This window comes from Mytilus galloprovincialis, chromosome 1, assembly GCF_965363235.1.
Source record: "Mytilus galloprovincialis chromosome 1, xbMytGall1.hap1.1, whole genome shotgun sequence".
Classification (NCBI taxonomy): domain Eukaryota; kingdom Metazoa; phylum Mollusca; class Bivalvia; order Mytilida; family Mytilidae; genus Mytilus; species Mytilus galloprovincialis.
The window spans coordinates 58,758,937-58,783,373 of record NC_134838.1 but is presented as its reverse complement, the minus strand read 5'-3'; the positions used below and the strand labels follow the sequence as shown (position 1 = coordinate 58,783,373).

The 24,437-nt window shown below is 31.1% G+C and overlaps 1 protein-coding gene across 5 annotated transcripts; it reads right to left on the bottom strand.

The window, feature by feature from the left end:
- Positions 1 to 4,566: 4,566 nt before the first annotated feature.
- LOC143079739 (peroxiredoxin-1-like) lies at positions 4,567 to 22,263 on the bottom strand. Of its 5 annotated transcripts, XM_076255313.1 has the most exons (7): positions 22,127 to 22,263; positions 20,594 to 20,610; positions 10,348 to 10,484; positions 9,006 to 9,122; positions 8,125 to 8,247; positions 7,534 to 7,664; positions 4,567 to 5,644 (listed from the first exon to the last, which is right to left on the bottom strand). In XM_076255313.1, the coding sequence occupies exons 3-7, from the start codon at positions 10,479 to 10,481 to the stop codon at positions 5,556 to 5,558; spliced, it is 594 nt and encodes a 197-aa protein (XP_076111428.1). In that variant the 5' UTR covers positions 10,482 to 10,484; positions 20,594 to 20,610; positions 22,127 to 22,263; the 3' UTR covers positions 4,567 to 5,555. The 5 variants fall into 5 exon arrangements, with proteins under 5 accessions (XP_076111428.1, XP_076111438.1, XP_076111410.1 ...); XM_076255323.1 differs by lacking the exon at positions 20,594 to 20,610 and having other exon boundaries at positions 22,127 to 22,241; XM_076255295.1 differs by lacking the exon at positions 20,594 to 20,610 and having other exon boundaries at positions 21,950 to 22,211.
- Between the last annotated feature and the right edge of the window lie 2,174 nt (positions 22,264 to 24,437).

Here is a 24,437-nt window from a genome sequence, read left to right as displayed (position 1 = left end):
TTCTTGCAACGGTCGTCAATTTTCCATTACCTGCTTCCCAGTTTGAATACGATGTGAGAACCTCTCACTTGTACGACAGTCTCAAAAAATTTAGTATATTGACAACAATATATGAACAATATAAACAGATATTTAAGTAAAATGGGGAAAAAATTGGAAAAAATAATCGAATCTATCGATGTTCTATTAATTTGAAGAAAAAAAGTTTGCCACTTGATAGTGAGTCAAAAAAATATTGAGGAGGCGACATTAAAAAACATTAGCAGTACTTACTTTATTACACATTTCAACAATTATGTCTTTTCAGCATGCTCAATGGAAAAACATTTAAAAACGCAAAAAACAAATAGTAAAGATGATAAATCCAAAACTTCGCACTTTTTAATACTCATCACGGATGCAGGTGTATCTCGTATTTAAATTTTAAAACTGAATATACCATTTGATGGAGGTGTGTGGGGGGGGGGGGGTGAAATATTTTGTCCTGCATTTTTAGTCCCTTATAGTAGGTTGGTTTTTGGGCACCTAAATTTATTTAACATCTATTACATAAATTGTGTCTAAACCAAGTAAGGCAATCTTGACCATACATTGTTTGTTCTTTGTTTGTTCTTTGATTATCTGTCTGTTTTCTTTAAGGAGTCGATTATAGGTGCTTGGTGTGGTATGTAATATTGTCGGATGTTTTTGTTAGTTCCGGTTATTCATGTTATTAGGTATAAAATATGGAAGATGTAGGAGTTTTAGAAGCTTTAGCATGTCTCATGTTATTGACTGAACAATGAACATAAGGTTCCGAAGAATCTGATTCGCTCACATAGATTGTTTTGTGTAAATCTTGCATCAAAATGAGTGATTATTTTGATGTTTAATATATATTAATGCATGTTTAGACATGCATATAAAAAAAATCTCTCTATCATAGTTTATGCCAAAAAATAAAAGAAATGGTTAAATAAGGGCAACAGTAGAATACCGCTGTTCGAAATTCATGAATCGATTGCGAAAAAAAACAAATCCGGGTCACAAACCACAGGCACTTGTCTCAGAAAAAAATTTCCTATATACCTTATTATAACAAGGTATATAGGAAATTTTTTCTGAGACAAGTGCCTGTGTTACAAACTAAAACTGAGAAAAACATATCAAATATAGGAAGAGAACTACGACATAACAGAAACACATCATTAAAATGTAACACACACAGAAACGAACTTTAATAGAACAATGTCCATTTTCCTGACTTGGTACCGGACATTTCAAGAAAAAAATGGTGGGTTGAACCTGGTTTTGTGGCATGACAAACCTCCCGCTTTTTTATTATTAGAATCGTCTTTCAAAGACAATAACTCCTATTAGTTGACATTTTTGGACAAGTTAACTTATTTTTAGGCCTTGCTTTTGGACTAGTTGGACTAATCAGAGTGTTTGTAAGCAATGAAGGGTAAAGATTGCTTAAATTTATCAGTGGGAAATAGATTTAAAAATTGCAACATATAAAGCATTGGTTTTAGTTGGTACATCTACAATTATAGACAAAGACAGATAACTCTAATTTTAAAGATTTCTTTAACAATAACATCATTTAGATTTTTAGAACCGATATAAGACTCATGCACATTGCACAAATTATGTTATTTTCTTGACAAGTATAAAAAGTAAAATCACAAAAATACTCAGAGGAAAATTCAAAAAGGATATATCATGGTCCTAAGTTTATAGAACCCCAAACATATCAATTGAAACCATAATTTAAAATGTTGGATGTCCAACACAAGGACATGGGCTAAACGAGAAAAGCTGAACTAGACACTTTGTCAGAATTGGTCAAACAATCTGAGTTCCTTCAGACACTTTTCAAAAACAAAAAGATCAAAGAAGCCAGGTCATTTAATCTCACATTCAGATATATTGATGGTGTTCTTTCCATTAACAATCCAAACTTTGCTGATTTGGTTCCATTAATATATATCTTAGAACTAGAAATTAAAGAAAAAACAGACACAACTTCCTCCGCCTCATTTTTAGACTAATATCTCGATTTTGATATACACAGTCATATAAGTACCAGAATCTTTGACAAACCAGACGATTTTAATTTTGAAAATATTTGTCCCCCACCTTAGAAGCAATAAACCAACTTCACCTGCATATGGAATCTGAGACTACTAAAGTAGTCTCAGATGGGATATACATTTTCCCCAACTTTTCGGTATTCCAGAGCTTGCAGCAACATGTTGAGTAGAAAGTTGATGAACCAGGGGTGTCAAATAACGTCTCGTCCTTTTCTAAAAGTTCATTGGAAGGTACCAAGAACTTGTTGATAAATATTCCACATCAACTTCACAAATAATACACGATGGTCTTGAAGTAATTAATGGATACTGGCGTTGTTTATTATCTTAATAAAGTGTAATATTAGATGATTTGTCTATGTGAATATTACTTTTATTGTTTAATCTTTGTTTTGTGGTATCCATTGGACGTGTCTCTAAAATGTACATCCCGTCAGTGTTATTGTTTTGAGATAATGTTTGCAATCTTCTCTTATTTTTGCTAATATGACTTTGTTTTTCTATATATGACCTGACTATGTGCTTGTACATCACATCATTGTGTTATTGTTCTATAAGTTTTGTATTCTTGTCTTTCATTTTTGCTATAAATGTACTTTGTCTATATGACTTTTTGTACTTCTTTGTTACATATGACGTGGTGCTATACTTATACATCCGTCATTGTGTTATTCTGCCATGTTAAGTGTTTTGTTTACAAATTTGTTTGTTTTTATGTCGATTAAGATAACACAATGTTGACTGCTGTACCCCTATTTTTGACAATATTACCCATTATGTCTGTTTTGTTCTCACATCATTGTCAATATAGAATTTTATGGGACTGACATACAAGTGCGAAGTTTAGCTAGCTATAAAACCAGATTTAATCCACCATTTCTACATAAGAAAATGCCTGTCAGGTACATGACAGTTGTCAATTAACTTGATGTGTTTGAGCTTATGATTTTGCCATTTGATTAGGTGTTTTTTCCATTTTGAATTTTCCTTGGAGTTCAGTATTTTTTGTGATTTTACTTTTTTTTTTATAGTTTACTATTATTTACTGTTTGGGTTTTGCTCATTGTTGAAGACTGTACTGTAAAGTCACCTATATATTGTAAATTCAGAAATCATTGCAAGGTTTTTTATAAATGCAAATAATGTGACTGGAAACAGGTCACAACAATTAGAACTTCAATTCTGAGCTAAATCAATGTATCCTGCAATTACAGTGGGTGTCTTATCATGCATATACACAGATATCACTAAGAAAGCGAAATATACATGAACCTGACTGAGCAGTAGAATTTATACCTCTTCTGATAAGACAAACATGAACAGCAGGATTTTCTACAGCGTCAATCATCGATTTTGTAATTTGAATGTGTACATGTGTAACACAAAATCAACCATGTCAATTTCAGCGCCAAAGTCAAGTACAGTTGAAAATTCTGAAGCATACATCAAATCGGACAATGCTTTGTTATTTATTTTTACTGTTGAAATTAGTTGTTATGTTAGAATAGACAACTATTTATACTCTGAGTGATGTTTTATTGTTGACCATTTGAGGTTCTTTTCTGTGAACCTCTCTTTAGCTGAATGTGCGATTTTTATATTACTACACGGGCCTCAAGGGATTTCAAATAGAAAATAAATGCATAAAATGTGAGTTTTTGTGTCTTTCAAAACACAAACAATATAGTTAATTAATTGCATGATAAAGACAATTGTTAAGTGTCTTTAAATATCAGCTGTATTTGTACTTGGCTTGAAACAGGAGTAATAGCCAGCTAAAGCGTGTACAAAACAGCTGATATTTAAAGACACTTAACAGCTATTGTCCATATATCTGTATGCAGATATTCATTAAATCAAAAAAAAATCTATCTCACATTTGTGTACATTCTTAAAAAAAAAAAATGCTTTCAATGATTTTTGATTTACAGTAGTTGTTAACTCCTTCTATTTTTGAGGGGGTCTCTGTTAGAGTGTTGTATCATTTGCAATCATACCAAATCTTCATATTTTTATATTGTATGGTAAAAATTCGGAGGCAATTTCACTATAATATATAATGTTGGGTTTAGGAGGACATGCAGATATGAATATGTACTGAAGGGTACATATAACAAAGTCCATCTCCAATTACTCCCAAAGAAAAATCAATAAGTTATTCCAATGAAGGAATGAACCCAGAGATGGAAACAATACAGCATGTGAGGAGTATTCTATGAAATGTCTATGAGCAGTTGGGGAATAGTTGGGAGGAAGGAAAATGAACGATCACACTGACCTAACAATCACTATATTATTTTGTGGATTATTGGTATGGAACCACTACCTTTCAAAGGAAAATGGACAATCCTATTCAAAATCCAGGGCTTCTTCCACTTGCAGAACTCACAACCTCAGTGTTGACAAGCTAGATATACAGTAGTTGGACTAATTAGATCATTTGGCCACCGAGGCCCTCCATGCTTTAAATTAAGGGTATAATAATAATGCATTCAACAATGTATAGCTTTGTTTTTACTTTGTTAAAGACAACGGAGGGACTAAACAAAAATTATAAACACATTTCTTTATGATAAATCAGATTTAGACTTCTGATATGGCCTAACAATATAGCCAGCAAAAAATTTATATTCAAAAAATTCTTATTAAAATATTTTGATAAATTAGTATTTGCTTGTTTTTCTTTTTTCACATAACAAAGTTCATGTTGTTCAATAATATAGAAAATGCTGTTCTGACAAATACTCAAGCACAGTATGTTTAACAATTCATGAAATACACATTCATATTAATTGTACCACTTTCTTCTTTAAAGTTCTTTAAATGTTTCTAAAGGTTATTCCAAAATAATAGAAAACTTCTTCTTTAAGCATAATGATTAGAATTTTAAAATTTTTGTACAATTTAACAACATGATTGTAGACTTACATAATAAAATTCTGTGTTGATTTATGTTCTCTAAGTAACAATTGTAAAACTATTTCACATCTAACAATATAACATTTGATTTGAGCACTCATATTAGACTGTAAAGTGAATTCAAAATTATGTATTCACAAGAAATAGACAGAACCCAGAAAACTTTTGTAATAACTTTTTTTTTTATATATAATCTCAGGTACAAATTTTAATTTAAAAATCTGTATTCATAATGGTCTAAAGTAATGAAGTTTTAGTATCTAGGCAATTGAAAATAGATCCAAAACAACAATGTGCACATCAGTGATTAAAAATAAAAAATACAAAATTACCTTTTTACCAGCAGTTATTGTTCTTTTCATGTTTCAAATTTTTAAATGTTAGTATTCTTAACATTAACAATATCTGAGGTGTAAAGTCATCAAATATTATCAAAATTTGAGTTTAAATGCTTAACAACACTACATGCACAAAATACAAAACATCAAATGATATTTATAGAGACATGATAATCCACCAACTGCAATAGATTTGAGTATTTTGGCTGGCATGTTTATTGTTTTACTTGGAATGTTTCCCAAAGTATTCCTGACTTCCCTTAGGGTCTGGCTTCATTGTGTCTGCTCCTGGCTTCCAGCCTGCTGGACATACTGTAAAAAGACAATGAATGAAATATAATTAGTATTGAGGACAAATCTGATACTTTATTGAAAAACAATGGAAGTGTTAAACATATTTATTCAGCAATTTTGTAATAGTTTTGGTTTTGTTCAATTAATAAACCAAGGATATCCAGGATTTATAGATTTTGTGTGAAAATTATGGCAGGAAAAAAACTTCCATCTAATCTTTTTAAAAAGCTGAAAAACATATTACATACTTTTCAGAAAACTCTTAAGTTTTTGTCAAAATCTAGTCTGGTTTGAATTTATGAACCATAAACGGCCTTCCCAGTGTTCTCCCCAGAAATTTTGGATAGCATCACGTTTGGCGTAAAAAAAAAAAAATTTCTTCAATGTAATTTGTCGCATCATGGCAATGCTCTATTTCCATTATGATATATATGTGTTATTGTTTATTACAAAATGTATTATATTTTTTGTATGCTAACAGTCCTTATTTTGTGAATAAAATATTCTTTTCAACCCTATTCTTTGTGTCAATATTGTTGAATTCATGACTGAGAATACAATTAAACTATAACCATGATAACAGTATTCTCAGTTAACATTTTCTATATTCATTTATAGTTCCAGAATTATTTTTTCCTCTGGGGCCAAATAAAAATATATGTGTGGTTCCAGTTACCCTACCTACCCAGTTAAAAAAAAAATCTTTATCATGTCTATGAAATATATTGGTTCATGGTATTCAATGAAACAGTCCAAGTATCGTAAAATACAGATTTTTGTCATATCTGGTCAGGTTCCGACCAGTAGTTTACACAAAAATATTAAATGGCCGCCGAAAGCAATGAAAAATACAAAAATAACCAATGTTTGACAAGAGATTTGGAATGAATATGGCGTTTTTAATGCATTAAATGGATGAAACATAAACTAAAGCCAATTATGATCACTTTTTCAACAAAGACCAAAACTTATTTAGCTCATAATCAAACTTTTCACTCTCGATTTACAAAAAGTGATAGGAAGAGAAAGAAAGTAATACTACTGTAATATTTTGCAGACCACGTGGTATTAATCATGTCACAAGTGACAGCTTGGGGTATTCCTATCCAAACAGTTATCCCCCAAAGGGCAATTAACACCTATTTGATCACTCCTAATTGTCTATTGTCCGACTTGAAGGGATTAAAGGTGATGTTTTTTATGATCATAAGCGGTAATTAGATGAAAGTTCAAAATTTAGGACATGGTTGTGCCATATATATAGAAATGAGAAAAATAACATCCTCAAAATAATTATAGCGTCGCGGGAAGAAAATATAGAGTAGCTGTACCGCGACGCTTAAACAGCCCTGGGAGAACACTTCTTCCTTTTTGGTCATGCTAAATAAACCTATCAACATCTTCCCTATACTGTCTACTTTAAACCAAGTCCAAGAGAGAGTGGATTCAGTAACTGAACTTCATAAATTTGAGTTGTAATTTTAAAAATTTGATCTTTGAAAATGCAGGGGAAGTAATATTGTCATACACCAAAATTTACAAATGGTAATCACCCACTGCATGTGTCACTTTTAAATGAAGAAAACACAAAAAGTTATATTTTTTAACAACGGATTTTGTCAACTCTTTTCAGCAATTTGTCATTCTTCTTTTTGCAAACAAGTGAAAAATAGTTGAGATATACCTTTCATAGTAATTAAATATAACATCAAAAGTATCTTTTTTATAGAAAAATCACCAATGCATGTTTACAAACTACTCCATTTGTTTAGATGGCAAAATATTCAGGCCATTAATTAGGATGCAGTACCTAGAACTTTACCCTCCAATGCTATTGACAATAACACCTACAAGTGGGAAAAGTACCAGTCAGCATGAAAAGATATATTGAATCCCCTGTATCTTACCTTCTCCATGTTTATCAGTAAACTGGAAAGCTTGTACAAGACGTAAAGTTTCATCAACTGATCGTCCTACTGGAAGATCATTTACTGTCATCTGTCGTAGATTTCCTTTGTCATCAATTACAAATAATCCTCTGTAACATAAAACAGGTCAATGTAAAACTTTGTTATTTTCACTTGTTCTAAAATCGTTTGGTAAATTATGGAATTTTGAAAATAACAAAAAAAACTAAAAACCTAAAGGAGCCCGTATAAATTTCATTTAAGAGCATCTGGTCACATCATCTTTTCTTTCATACAAGAATCTACTAAGTTTGAATATGACACTATTTTTGTGGTATACAATCAAGCTATTTTTAACTTGAATTAGAATGATATTTATGAACTGATGTCTATTGCTGTTACAATACATTAATCTTGAAAGTACACATGAAACATTGCAGTGACTTTTTTTAATAGTTGAGCAGTGTTTTAAACTATCTGCAATAATTCGTTCAAAGATTTTTCCGACAATAATTCTCTTATAATGTCCAATATGCATCTACGTCATATCTCATTTTAAATTCTTTTTGGGGTTTTTTTCAGCGAATTTACCTAAAAGCTATTCCTTCATCTTCCTTCAATACATTATAGGATTTACTGATTTCTTTTGTTATGTCTGAGAGGAGAGGAATTTTCATGTTTCCAAGTCCACCTTGCTTTCGTGGAGTGTTTACCCTAAAAAATATTATTGAAAATATATGTTAATTCAGCATTAGGAAAATATCATTCATTGAAAATGAATTATTTGGTCTGACACAAGAATATTTGTAATGGATAGTGTGAAGTTTTTAACCCCCAAAGATGATGATTTTTACTTTGATTCTAAATTCTAATCTATTTTTCATTGTTATAAAATTTATTTGATTTTGTAATGAACAAATTATCATTAGGATTTGCTTGCATTGATGTTTGGAAATTAAAAATGATAGAAAAAACTTGAAAAATTCTTACACTGAATCATCTGTCAGGAGTTATCTTTCTTTGTGTGAGATGTTATTATTTATTCAAGTAGAACATTTTTCTAATTATTACTGTTTAATGTGTTTTTAATGTGCTATTGAATGAGACTTCTTAATTCATTTTTTTGTTTTTGTATTTGTTTAATTTTGTAGCAAGAGGGAGAGAATTAGTGAAATATACAGCACTGTCCCAGGTTTAAGGGAGGGTTAAAACTAATTTAACTACACCAGATTCTGTATGTGCCTCTCCCAAGTCAGGAGCCTGGAATTCAATGGTTGTAATTTGTTGCTGTATTTCATATTTGTTTTTCAATCATTACTTTGTTCATACATCAGGCTCTTAGCTTTCTCGTTTGAATTGTTTTACATTTGTCATTTAGGGGCCTTATATAGCTGACTATCCAGAATAGTTTTTACTCATTTCAGGCGTACTCACAGGTTCACTATCTATCTTCTGCCATTTTTAATACTTACCATGCTAAATGTGAAAAATGACTGTCAACTGAACAAGCTACTACTTCACAGTTTATGGAACGGAATTCTTCTGCTCGATCACTGAATGCTATTATTTCTGTTGGACAAACAAATGTACTGAAAAATAATAAAAAAAACTTTCTTCAAATGCATGTTCTGTAACCAGTAACGTGGCCTGTATCATTGCTATCACAAAAACGGGTTATTTTAAAACCCCAAAGAAAATACAATACTCATGGCTGTGGGAGGAGACATGTTACATTTTCTTGCTTATACTCTTTTTAAATTTAGATGGGGGAGGGGGCACATTCCAAGAAAACTCAATTGTATGCATTTAAATGTGCTCCATTTGCAGGATTTTCTTTTCTTTTTTTTCTCCATTTGGGGAATAACTCACATCCTCCTTGAGCACTTTCAGGACACTCCCTTGGGACTACCATGCATAATTACACAATAAGGACTACAAATCATTTATTGGACTAATCCTTCCATTTGGACTCATTTCAGAGGGTACAATTTAAATAAAAAATTTCCAAAGTTTTAACTATTTTAAATCACATGCATCATCTCCATAAATTAGTTTATTCAGTATACATGTACTAATATATGACTTTTATAAATCAAATGCTTGACTTATCTTTTCAAACAAATCATGGGTCACTCTAACAAACTTTGTACTTGCCATGTGTCTACTGGTCAATAAAGTTTATTGATATAGTTTGGTTGTTTAATTTCACCCAAATAACTTAGTATTACATGTACATAAATACATTGTACAAATACTTTAAAGCATTTATGTAAATAAATTTGTATACATTTTATACAACAGTCCTTGGGGTAAAGATTTTGTGTCATGAATAAATACACCAAATACCTTTTTACAATTTCAAAATCAATTGTAATTATAAATCCATTTCTATCACTGGTGTGATTTGCAGACAATGTGCAGGATTCAAAACTTATACTTTAAATTATATGGTTGTTTAAGTTTGGAAGAAATCTATTCCATTCATGTTGAAATATCCATTTTTTTCATGCATTCAGATTATCCTTTTTATGTATTATGCACTGTTTTGGGAACATAAGACAAACATGTGAAAAATTTATCCCCTTACAAATATGATTCCTTTTTACTCCAATTCATTCCTGAAAAGGAACAAGTAATCAAAACCAAAATTAAGTTTTCCTGTGTTATCTATGCTTTATGATTCCTTATATTGTGAACGTTTTTTAAGAATTATATGACCTTGGTAACATAAAAAGACAATAGTCTGGCCTTTAAACATTGATTTCCTACTTTATATAATACTAGATATTATACACAGTATTTACATGTACTTACAAATCTAATGGATAAAAGAAGAATACTACATATTTCCCTCTGTAATCTGCCAGTGAAATATCTTTAAATTCCCCATTGACAACAGCAGTTCCTCTGAATTCTGGTGCTGGCTTAGTGAGTTTCAGCTGAGACATGTTCTGTAAAATAAAAGAATAATAAGAATGTATATTACTATGTCCCAAAGTATAGTAAACTGTATCAATACAAACAATTGTAAATTATAAATCGGGGGAATGTACCTCTTCTACCCCTCTCATTATTTTTCAATATTAAAAAAATCTACCCTGTCCAAACCATTTTGTATGACCATCAGTTTGGATAAAATCTAAAAACATGAAAAAATGATTCTGGTTTTTTGAAAAAAGGCAAATTATAAATTCTAGTTTTTCAGAAATCTTTATTCCTGTATAACTGCTTCACAAAAATAAATATGTTATGTTTCCCTGTAATAAAAAATGTATCTTTTAAAAATGAAACTCAACAAATCTTACTGTAAGTTTTTTATCCTTCACTATTCTCTTTGTTTCCTACCTGTTAGTAACGCAGGTTAACCAAGACTATATAAGCTTGTAAATGAAAGAATCAATACTGACATTTCTTTTAGGACGTGACAATTTACACATTCAACTTAAATTATGTTCTCAAAGAAGATTTGGCATTTGAATATAACAAACAAATGTAACAACAAGTTGTTGATTACAAAAACGTGTAAACATAATTTTTTCTTATATACAATATTATAAACATGATAAACCTTTATCATGTCTATTTGAGCTGAATTGATGCCAAAATGTGATGTTTCGTCCTTTTCAAATTTCATCTATATATTTAGATTAAATAAAATGCTTCACCTGAGTGGAGCATAAGACCACAGAGAAATTCAGCACATAAAAAACCCACCAAAAATGTAATTTTGGACCTTTCAAAGCTTAATACGGCCTTATGTGAAAATGTGAAAACAAAGCCTAAAATTAAAATAAAACATTCACAATGAGATTTAGCATACCATACAGCCGCACAATTCAGTTTTTGATGAAATAATACAAAGTTTAATTTTGGACCCTTTGGACCTCAATGTAGACCAATTTAAAAATGGGGCCCAATATTCAAAATAGTAATACAAGGTTAGAACCCCTAAAAAATATTTTGCTAGAACCCCTAAAAAATATTTTGCTATATCTCTATTAAAGTTAAATTGATGTGAGGCATGGGATTGTCATGTTGTCAGGACTTAAACAGCTGCGCCAAAAGCGCATGATACCTTCGTCGCGTTTTCAAGGAATAAAGTTCAATATCTTCTCAATGTCATATCAGAAATTCATAAAAATCGAAAGTAGGCTAACATCAATATATATAAACAATTCACCCCAAAGTTTCATGTGACTGCTGTAAGCTTTTTTGAGCTATTGTCAGAAAACTGGAAAATCCCCCCTTTTTTAATGAATATAACCCTGTAACTCAGAAATATAAAATCTAAAAAAAAACAAAAGGGAGCTCATGTCAATAGATATAAACAATTCCCCAAAGTTTCATGCAAATTCAGTGGTTAAAGTGTTTTTGAGTAAATAATTGACATGATGACGACCGACAGACAGACAACCATATACCATAATACGTCCAGTAAACGGCCCATATAAAAACTATCATAAAAAAAACCAGACAATATGTCCTCATAATATATTACATAAAAAAAAAGAAAAAACAGTGGATGAAAAGTCAAAATTGCTCTGTCATACTATCTGAAATGCACTAAACACATTTATTCAAAAACCAGTTGTTGGCATGACACAGGTTATGTTCTTCTCATATATGTTATGATGGTATGATACTAAACCCCTAACGGGAAGGATTGTGCCTGATGTTCATATGATGAAATCATAATCTTTCAGTCAGTTTAATTGAAGTCTGGAGCTGGCATGTCAGTTAACTGCTAGTAGTCTGTTGTTATTTATGTATTATTGTCAATTTGTTTATTTTCTTTGGTTACATCTTCTGACATCAGACTCGGACTTCTCTTGAACTGAATTTTATTGTGCGTATTGTTATGCGTTTACTTTTCTACATTGGCTAGAGGTACAGGGGGAGGGTTGAGATCTCACAAACATGTTTAACCCCGCCGCATTTTTGGCCCTGTCCTAAGTCAGGAGCCTCTGGCCTTTGTTAGTCTTGTATTATTTTAATTTTAGTTTCTTGTGTACAATTTGGAAATTAGTATGGCGTTCATTATCACTGAACTAGTATATATTTGTTTAGGGGCCAGTTGAAGGACGCCTTCGGGTGCGTGAATTTCTCGCTACATTGAAGACCTATTGGTGACCTTCTGCTGTTGTTTTTTTCTATGGTCGGGTTGTTGTCTCTTTGGCACATTCCCCATTTCCATTCTCAATTTTATCTCTGATCAAATATTGGAATACAGGTGACAAATAAAATATTGGTCCCTTTTTTAAATCAATATCATAAATTTGTCCTTTTTTAAGGTGGACAGGAAAGGCCCTTATAATACAAATGTATATATTGCTTATTCAAATCTTTTTTTTTTAAGTTGAATATTAAAACAAGAGTGCACACGCTGAAATGTCTCGCCTTCTATACTAATCATTGATATTATGTTGATAGTCCTAAGTATAAAGCTAAGCTTTATTACAACTGTCACATAAACTTAACATTAACCAAGATAACTAAACAAAGACCAATGAACCTTGAAAATGAGGTCAAGGTCAGAAAAACTATGCCAGGCAGACATGTACAGCTAACAATGCTTCTATATAACATATAGTTGACCCATTACTTATAGTTTAAGAAAAATAGACCAAAACACTAAAACTTAACACTGTGCAATGAACCATGAAAATGAGGTCACAGTCAAATAAAACATGCGCGACTGACATAAAGATCATAAAATATTTCCATACACCAAATATAGTTGACCTATGGCATATAGTATTAGATAAAAAGACCAAAACTCAAAAACATAACTTTGACCACTGAACCATGAAAATGAGGTCAAGGTCACATGACATCTGCCCGCTAGACAAGTACACCTTACAATCATTCCATACAACAAATATAGTAGACCTATTGCATATAGTATGAGAAAAACAGACCAAAACACAAAAATTTAACTATAACCACTGAACCATGAAAATGAGGTCAAGGTCAGATGACACCTGCCAGTTGGACATTGGACATTGGACATGTGACTGACTGAAACTTCGTAACATGAAGCATCTATATACAAAGTATGAAGCATCCAGATCTTCCACCTTCTTAAATATAAAGCTTTTAAGAATTGAGCTAACGCCGCCGCCGCCGGATCACTATCCCTATGTCGAGCTTTCTGCAACAAAAGTTGCAGGCGCGACAAAAAACTATGGATCAATAAAATAATTTCCTTACACAATTTCACAACATTTTAGCATGTGTAAATCAATGTATAACACATTTCAAATAACATCTGCAAGCACCATATGCATTCTAAAGATTTTTCAATAAATTATCGACTCTCACATCCTTTTAACATGTTTAACTTTTCCAATACTGATGGCAGGTGTTAATGATCTTACCTGAGATTCTATCTTTAAAAATCCCCCGTTAAAATCTGAATTTTGAGCCTCCTCAAGTAAATCAACAGTTTTAACTAAAGCCTTGGTTTGATCTCTCAATGATTTTAAATATTCCTTATACATAACAGGAACAGTTACATGACATCTTATATTAGGAATGCAAGAATATTCATGATCAACATTTGTCTACGGGACATTTTAATTCAGATATTGATGTTGAATTAGCTGACATGTCAACATAATGGTCATGAAAATACTGAACTCCATCAACTTCAGTGAAAACATCATCCAGTTAATTAATCATTGAATATTTCATGAAAGCAAAACTTAAATGCACTAATAAAAGGAAGAATTCATAATTCCCATTTCATTAAAGAAAACTTTTAATCTTAAAATGATGTTAAACTCGTCCACAAAAGAAAATTATAATGCTGTTCCTAAAAGAAGGTTAGGTAACATAAAATGTATCAATATATAGCGTCAAATATTCATTTAAGTATGGCTGTAGAAATCATGAATACTTCGATAATCATATAGAATATATCAGTATAAAGATTTAAAATTATGGTTAATACTTTATTGAAAAGAACTTTACGCCAATATAGGCCAATGGCTTATATAATTAAAACATTATACATAATATACAGTTTATATAATATATAAAACAATGAAAATAAACAATGCAGACACTTTGAACTATAATCCTTGTCTTTCTTTAAGTCAATATATGAATGATAAAAGATATGGTTAATGAATGATTTAAAGATATGGTTAATGAATGATAAAAGATATGGACATGAATGATAAAAGCACTTTATGCATATGCTTATTTTTCATGTTGTTATTAGGTCTTTCCACTTTTCCGTGGAAAGACCTATTGGATTTCTTCTGATTATTTTTTTTTTTTCTTCCGCCTAATTTTTTTCCTTCGCTGTTTTTTTGGAATATGATATCGAACAGTTTATACGCTTTTGAAACCAACTCTGCTTAACCGAATACTTTCCCAAATAAGAGTTATCTCCCCGAACATTGTTTTCCTTGTTATCTCTAAGGCTTCGCAACCGTATAAGAAACTGATGAATTTATTTTTCCAAATTGCTCGTTATATCCTGAGGATGTTCTGTTTTATTTTGACCGAAGCCGTATATAGATTCCATATGAGAGGTATCCCCCCTTTTATGTTTAATATAAGAATATGCATTTCTAATTGGTAAACCATAAGTGATAGAGACCTAGGGTCTTTTGATTTGAGATCCTTGGTTCAAAAAAAAATGAAAATAAGGTCAAGGTCAAAGGTCAAGGTCATATTATAAATTTTGATTTTGGCTTAATTTCACTATTTTCAAAAGCCGTATAACTTATCGACAAATTATTTTTACTAAATTGTTAGTTGCGACATATCCTAACACGTAAATTTTAGTCGAAAAAGTACATAGACATTTGATGCCAGTTTTGACCCCTTTTATATCTAATATTTGTTGTAAGGTAATACAACTCATTAACAATATATTGTAGAGGCCTAGAGTCTTTTGATTTGAGGTTCTAGATTTTGACCTTTGCTTTTACCTCATATGTATACATGTTTAAGACATGGGACTTTTTAAATTAGGTTGCAAGCAATGTGATCTAGAAAAAAACAACCGGAAGTGACCTTTTGTAAACCGGAAGTAGCTATATTTTATACTTAATTAATGAAAAAGTATATAGAACCATATATTTTTGGAATCAGTGCTAAGTAAACAATAAAAAATTACCGGAAGTAACATATTTTAAACCGGAAGTAAAAAATGGTCTCCCTAATTTATATCTTTTTGTATAGAAACCATATATTTTTGGAATAAGCGTTCAATAAGCTGTCATTTGACTCTTAAATAGACATTTAAAATCAAATTTTAATATTTTCATATAAAACCAGGTGCTCCGCAGGGCGCAGCTTTATACGACCGCAGAGGTTGAACCCTGAACAGTTGGGGCAAGTATGGACAAAACATTCAAGCGTGATACAGCTCTCAATTTGGATTGTGATCAAATTTTTGACATTACATGGTTTTTTTTTACACAAAACATATGTCAAGATTTTACAAATCAATTAAAGATTTCTTCTTCAAACTTTTTAAATCTAAAATTAAATAGTTGACACAGCATAGGTTTCTGACACAGAATGAATGTGGTCTAATGAACTTAAAAGTTTTTTTTGCCTTTGAGCAATTCACTATGCTGTTGAATATTAATCCTCTCAAAAAAATGTTTGAAGAAATTTTCTTTTTATTTATGAAATCTGAAATGAGAAAAATTTACCCCCCCCCCTTTTTTTCACATCCCCGTTTCCCTTTTTCCAAAACTGATATCAATTCAAATTTCTAATGGAGTTTGCAACAATAACTACTCTTTTAAATACATCATAAAATATTAAAATGTAAAATAAAGTGCTTGTTATTACTGAATGGTAAAGATTGGTTGGTAGTAAAAGTGAATATACATTGTTTATTGTATAAAACAATAAAAAAAACTTCATCAGCAACATTTTATATTGGCAAATTTCCAATGAAGTTATTTACATAAAGTTATTGGCAAATAAAAATAGAAAATGACATCATAGTCATGTCTGGCAAATGTCCAACATACATTATCTAAAAACATTTTAGATAAGATAAGGAAAAAAAGCTTCATCAGCAACATTTTATATTGGCAAATTTCCAATGAAGTTATTTACATAAAGTTATTGGCAAATAAAAATAGAAAATGACATCATAGTCATGTCTGGCAAATTTCCAACATGTATTATCAACTACTATTCTATACAAAGAAAGATAACTCCAATTGAAAATTAATTGCTATTGCACAATATTGTGCAATTAGATATTTCTTGCTATTGTGCAATACTGTGCAATTGAAAATTTCTTGCTATTGCACAATACTTGATAAGGAATCCTGATTTTGACCAACTTGAAAACTGGGCCCATAATCAAAAATAAAAGTACATATTTAGATAAAGCATATCAAATAAGCCCAAGAATTTATTTTTTGTTAAAATCAAACTTAGTTTAATTTTGGACCCTTTGGACCTTAATGTAGACCAATTTGAAAACTGGATCAAAAATTAAGAATCTACATACACAGTTAGATTTGGCATATCAAAGAACCAATTAATTCAATTTTTGATGAAATCAAACAAAGTTTAATTTTGGACCCCCATTTGGACCAACTTGAAAACTAGGCCAATAATTAAAAATCTAAGTACATTTTTAAATTCAGCATATCAAAGAACCCCAAGGATTCAATTTTTGTTAAAATCAAACTAAGTTTAATTTTGGACCCTTTGGACCTTAATGTAGACCAATTTGAAAACGGGACCAAAAGTTAAGAATCTACATACACAGTTAGATTCGGCATATCAAAGAACCCCAATTATTCAATTTTTGATGAAATCAAACAAAGTTTAATTTTGGACCCTTTGGGCCCTTTATTCCTAAACTGTTGGGACCAAAACTCCCAAAATCAATACCAACCTTCCTTTTATGGTCATAAACCTTGTGTTTAAATTTCATAGATTTCTATTTACTTATACTAAAGTTATGGTGCGAAAACCAAGAAAAATGCTTATTTGGGTCCCTTTTTGGCCCCTAATTCCTAAACTGTTGTGACCAAAACTCCCAAAACAATACCAACCTTCCTTTTGTGGTCATAAACATTGTGTTCAAATTTCATTGATTTCTATTTACTTAAACTAAAGTTATTGTGCGAAAACCAAGAATAATGCTTATTTGGGCCCTTTTTTGGCCCCTAATTCCTAAACTGTTGGAACCAAAACTCCCAAAATCAATCCCAACCTTTATTTTGTGGTCATAAACCTTGTGTCAAAATTTCATAGATTTCTATTAACTTAAACTAAAGTTAGAGTGCGAAAACCAAGAAAATGCTTATTTGGGCCCTTTTTGGCCCCTAATTCCTAAAATGTTGGGACCAAAACTCCCAAAATCAATCCCAACCTTCCTTTTGTGGTCATAAACCTTGTGTTAAAATTTCATAGATTTCTATTCACTTTTACTAAAGTTAGAGTGCGAAAACTAAAAGTATTCGGACGACGACGACGACGAAGACGACGCCAACGCCGACGCCAACGTGATAGCAATATACGACGAAAAATTTTTCAAATTTTGCGGTCGTATAAAAAGGTCTTAACTGGTGGAAAGACCATCAATGGTTCTCTGAACAATTGGTTTTTAATTTTGAAATATTATTGTACAAGGTCCCTGGATTTCCTGTTTTCATGTATGATTCCGATTTTTTTCTTTTCTTAAACTTTTATGAAATAATATTTGGTCAAATTGGCAGTACATGATATTGATATATCTTCAAGTCTAACAATACAAAAATCAGTACAGCATCCACGGACACTGTCACACACAAAAACTAAACATCCAGACAGTAACTTGGCAAAAAAAGAAAGGTCAAAAACTAAATTACAATACTAAGATCAAATTAATTAAATTTCTGATCATATCTATTTAAATCATTTTACAATTTTTGTGGGAATATTTTTAATCTTAAAACTGACCATAATCCAAAATCTAATTTGATTTATAAATGTTGAAATACATTGTTTTTCTTATACAAGTGTTTTAGAAGAGATGAATGCATGTCTTTAGTAGGAGCAATCAATAATGGTTTTGATTTTCTAATCAATTCCAACATTTAACCTGTTTACTCATTGAAGTCATAATTAATAGAATGGATAAACTCTGTATCTAACTTCACTTTAAATAGACAAAATTGATTTTTTTCCCCTCAAATTTATCCCTCAACAACCAATAAGACGTAATAAATCCATAGACACTTACATGTAAATCAAAGAGCCTGTAAAAAGCAATATGTCATATAAGTGCCACAGTTTAACACATGAAAGGTCCTTTTATTTTTAAGTAGAAGTACAGGTAATCTTGGAATAATAGACACCCCCTTAAAAAAACATTGCTAATGATTATTACAAAACCAAAACCAAAATTTTAACTGATAATGACTCACAGTTGACTGTTGTCCTGGCAACAGAAAGAAAACAAGATTTAGGTAACTCTTGCTTGGTAAATGTCAAAAATATCAAGTCACACTATGGTTCATAACAAGTACCATTATGTTGTTAATGTTTCAAAAGATTAATTTCAAAACCCTATGGAAACCAAATTTTGAATAGACAAATGGACTGTTACCTTGTGACTTAAACAGGTTAAGAAACATCGTGTGTAATTACTCAGCAGGGTATCTTTATTATTGTGTAACTGTTTACTATCATAATACATGTAGGATATGCCTGCCTCAAATTTTTTAATGTTCTGGAATTAAAGTTTTAAAAGAAACTGTTTCCAAGTTTTCAGTAATGCAATTATTTAATTAAAATTTGAAGTATGTTTCTGAGTAAAGAAAAACCACATGAAAACCAATATTTAGACAGATGGACAATGGACTTACCAATGAGTTTAAACAGATAAAAACCTTAGTGCAAATGTAGTGTGTAATTACTCAGCAGGGTATCTTCATATCATTAAAATGTTAAAACATGTAATAATATACATCATAATATAGTCAGTAAACATCAACACCTTTTTTGCTATGTCCCACAAATACTTATAAAACAACATATTATTATGTTCAAAAAATCATTTTTTTCTGATGGTTTCATTAATTCGTCAAGTCCATCATTGTCAATTATTTTTAGAAAACTAAAATCCACAGAATTTAAGAAGAACCAATGAACTTGTAACGTTTGCTCAAACCAAGACAATAGATTGCCACAAATTAAAGTACTTTCACAGTAAAATGTATCATGATTGGGCCTAGAAAATAAAGGTCAGTTTCCCGCTTTCCTATTTCTACCTCCTTGCTCTAAATTTTCCGAGTCTGTCCCTGCCACACCCATTTTGTGTTTTAAGGACATTTATGGTTGAGCACCATTTTATATAAAAGTCCAAACATTTTTTAATAGCACTATGTAGAACATTTCCATATATATTGTATAGTAATATTAAAAAAAAATCGGTCCAGGAGGCACTGAAACCGGTATTTTTTGGCCAAAAAATTACTTTTTATATATATATATTAGAATTAATTTATAAGTAACAGAGCACTAATCTTGTTGAATAGAATATATCCCATATAATGGAAAAGTATCAAATATTTAGCATTTTCAAAACCATATGACCAAAACTAGGAATTAAATCATTTTGTAAATTATGATTTTCATCATTATTTATGAGATATTATCAAATATATCTAATGTCGACCAAAAAAAATCTTCATCTGGAGCATGTGTAGCCGTAACAGTAGTTTGCTATTTTTTGTCTGTTCCTCTTTTTGGAGAGATTATCTATTAATTGAAGATAAACAACAAGTCTTGACCATAAACTTTTGTTTTCAAAACTGAAACTCAATTTTTCTAGTTTTTAAATAGATATATGAGAGTAGTAATGCCCTTTACCGTCAGGCATCACACGGCTATTTTCGGCTATCATTAGCGTCAAATTGATTATACATGCTCATAAATTCAGAGAGAAAAAAACAGGAACTATCATCCACATTTACTATATTAGGTAAAGTGATTTTCGATGTTATTACCTTGTACCTTCTGCACTTCAAAGCAGTGCAAAGCAAAGCTATTAAGCAAAGCAGAACCAAACAAATCTACTTACTTGAGATTAATTTCCTCCTGAAAACAATTCAAAAGAAGCAGCTGCAAAATTATGATGCAAGATTAAATCTCATAGTGAGTTTTCTTTTTTCATATTAAGATTAACAGTTTTAAGACTAAGTATTTAGTACATAAATATGTCATGGAGAAGACATAATAAGCAGAGTTCTTACATTTCTGCTACTAAATGAACAGTGTGCAGGGTTAGCCACTAGTCCGATGCCCCCGACTAGTAAATATTGAGTACAAGTTCTTCGATTTACATTTGTACATTAAATTATGTAGTGAAATTTTTCAAAATTTTATATAGTCATATAGTGACAAATTTTGATATATAGTTTCCAGACTAGTAAATGAAAAAGTTTTCTGCACAGACTGAATGAATCTTTTCTTTTATTATTTGTTCTACACAAACACTAGAATGTGGACAAATCTAAACAATATAGGGTGAAACAAGAGTTCACATGCTGAAAAAATTGCCTGCTTTAATGAGTGTGCCCGATTTATATGCTTTAAAAGTCTTTTTAATGAAGGTCCTACTAAAGGTTTAATGACAACTTTACCAAAGATCAGGTCAGTTGGACCCTGGGACTCTGTTAGACTGATAGATTTACTAACTAGACTTGTTTCTTAAGGTGTTCACCTGATTGTGAGATATGGACTATTGTCAGGGGAAAATTAAGGCAACCAATGCTTTAAGCATACAACCCTGTATGAAAGGCTGTAAAACATGGCTCTAAATGTTCTCACTAGGATATTTATAGAGCAGGGACAAATGGACAATGAGTCAATGACTAGTACCCACTATCTGTATCAACATATATTTACGTTGATATATGGTCTTCTCATGGATAGCTCCCATGGATAGAAACAATTGCCCGTGTATAGAAAACAGATTAATTTAGTCCATGTATAATCATAGGCGGATCCAGGGGGGCCCTGTGTGGCCCGTTCCCCCCTTTTGTGGGAAAAATTTGGTAGATTATATAGGGAATCACTGAAGCATGGCTGGAGCAGGCCCCCCTTACAAAATGTTCCCCACTGATAATTATGACATTTTTTGTGATGCCAGTCGCAGGAATAAATAAAAACAGATTGTCAAGGTGTCATAACTAATTTTGGGACTACGAAAACAGTGGAAATTGTCTTCAGACGCTTTAAAATATAATTTTCAAAAAGGAAACCCTATAAACATGATAAACTTCAAATAATTTAATATCTTAGATTTTATACAGAGGTTGAAATAATTCGTTATTTTGCACAACTGTAACAACATGCATTAACAATAAAAAAAAAATTAATAATAAATGAAAACATGCAGTTTGGTGCAATCTTTGGGGTTTTCTTTGTAATTTACCGTACAATATTTTCTTCTTGAAAAATGAAACTGTTCAGGATGTCCTGGTCGTGCTGAACTTGACCGGATATTATAAGTATATCGGTTACACCTTAAAACGTTGCTGCTGATTTGTTTTGAGAGGTTGTGCAATGTTTTCAATGACATTTTGGAATATGAAATTTACATAAAACTGACCAGAGAATGTCCTTGAATAGCTTTTCAGGTCGATTGTTCTAGAAGCCGGTTAGCCGGTTATTTCCACACGTGCTGCGCAAAAACGAAAGTGGTACTGGTTCCCAGTTCACAATTTCATTTTCAATTTACAGTTAATGTTCCTCCATTCTATTGGAGCACCCAGTCTTTGTGGAGCACCCATTGTAATATTGTCATTCAACGATAGCATTTTAAACAGAGTATTTTTTAATTGTTTAACACAATTTATAAAACTGTATCACTTCTTAATAGTGTGCAAAGTTTTAATATTTTTTTAGTAACTTAAGGTTGGTTTATAGAAAATTTCAAATTTATAATGCTACTAGTAGGTGATTAATTCGAGCAAGGATTTGTATACCTAGTATGTGTCTTACTTAACAAATCCTTCACTTGAGTATAAAAAGCGCATTGCAATTTTGATGAACACCTAAAGAAAGTAAAACAAAATTTATCTGAATATCTATCAGTTTCTAGCTGAACTTAAATTAACACAAAAACGAAAAATCGAAAATGTTATTTCAGAGACATATAAATACATCTTAAGTATCTTATCTAGACTAATTAGGGAGGAATTGTCAATAAATCCAATCTACTTCAAAAATAAATCATTCTGATTCAAACATAAACTTCTCAGCTGAAAATGACATTATCAAGATGTTTGATATCTTGATTGACAACATATTTGTTACGTTTGGAGGACATGTTTTTCGCAAATCAATAAGCACTCCAGTGGGAACCAACTGCGCCCCTCTTTTCTTAAAAAAAACACTTTTGAAAGTATTGTTATTTTAATTACTCCTACTAATTTCAACATCGTCGATTAGAGAATTTTTTTATCACAAACATCAAAATTTTGCCTGCATATAATCTGCAAGATGAAACTTTAAAAAAAACTCACGGTCAGGGAATTAACTCCCACTGCTGAGAAAAAATCCGTACGATATAAGATCTTATAAGAAAGTATTTATACATTATGTAGCATATGTAGTTTGTTTAATGCTATGGTGAAGCCAATTGCTACATATAATTCAGAGGTTATTTTTATAGATACATATATATATCATATATAACATTATATAGAGCTGTCAAGAGGGCAAATGTATCTCATAAAGAAATTGACTTTCCTGATTTTACTGATAAAATTTGTTTTGAAAAACTTCATTTATCATTTTGTAAAAATATTTTGGGAACCGAAAGAATGCATCAAATTCTGCAGTAAGAAAAGAATGAACTGAGTCGCTATCCATTAGAATTGAAAATAAAGGTCCAAAGTTTATGCTATATTTAACAAGACTTCTAAATAATTGTATAGTCCCTTATTGTATGAAGCTTTCGCTCTATCAAAGAATCTAGACTCTGCATGCAGGATGTTACACATGGTTTACGTATACAAAACATTGCAAAGGAAGCAAATGTAGATTTTAAGCATATTGAGGAGTGTAAAAATCCAGCGGGACTTTCTACACTAACTTTATAGAAAGTCCCTGAATAATCTAATCCAAATAAAAACACTTAAAACTGCATGAATTAAAAGTTAAAAAGGAAAATTATATAAACATACATTTGAGAAAATACACAATAACAGTAAACTTCTATTATATAAAACATTAAAACAAAGTAATAAAATAGAAACATATCTGAATTCTTATATATATATTTGAAAATAGACGTAGTATCACTAAATTAAGATTAAGTGATCATAATTTGTTAATAGAAAAAGGGAGACCAAGGACGTATATTATATGTTAGTTATACATCCTTGGGGAGACACATAAAAATCCCTATGGAAAACCGGTTGTGTCAGTCCTGTGTGGCGGAGAGCCTATTTTTGAAACAACATTACTTCCCGGCTTGAAAATGAAATACCGACCGTGCATGCAAGGGCTGTATAGCCAGTCAAGGTCGTTAAAAGCTTCCATTTGTTGTTGTTAAATGGCTGACCCAAGTTGGCTGACCGTGCAAGAGCTGTATAGCCAGTCAAGCTTGATGGTCTTGCACAGACCTTACCACTGACTGAAAGATGACATTGTTATTTATAGAACAAAATGTCTATCTTCAGTCTTGCTGGTCTTGCACAGACCTCACCATATTTTGTCACTTTTATGTGAGTTTTAACTTATTTACATTTGAATACTTTTATATTTACATTATTGTTGATATTTGCTAAATTGTAATTTATTGATAAACTATGAAAACTTGATAGTGTTAAGGGAGCTACCATTTGATTTTTAGGGGGGGGGGGGCAATTGTCTCATCCTGCCTTTTTTTTTTACTCAAAACTCCTGTCCTGCCT

Excerpts from the sequence above, each read along its gene's own strand:
- LOC143079739 (XM_076255295.1), bottom strand. The coding sequence starts at position 22,096 with ATGTCATTGAAAACATTGCACAACCTCTCAAAACAAATCAGCAGCAAC. Across the intron at positions 9,123-10,347 it reads TTCTTTTATCCATTAGATTT|TACATTTGTTTGTCCAACAG; the intron begins GTAAGTACATGT and ends ATTATTTTTCAG. Across the intron at positions 8,248-9,005 it reads CATTTTTCACATTTAGCATG|GGTAAACACTCCACGAAAGC; the intron begins GTAAGTATTAAA and ends AATATTTTTTAG.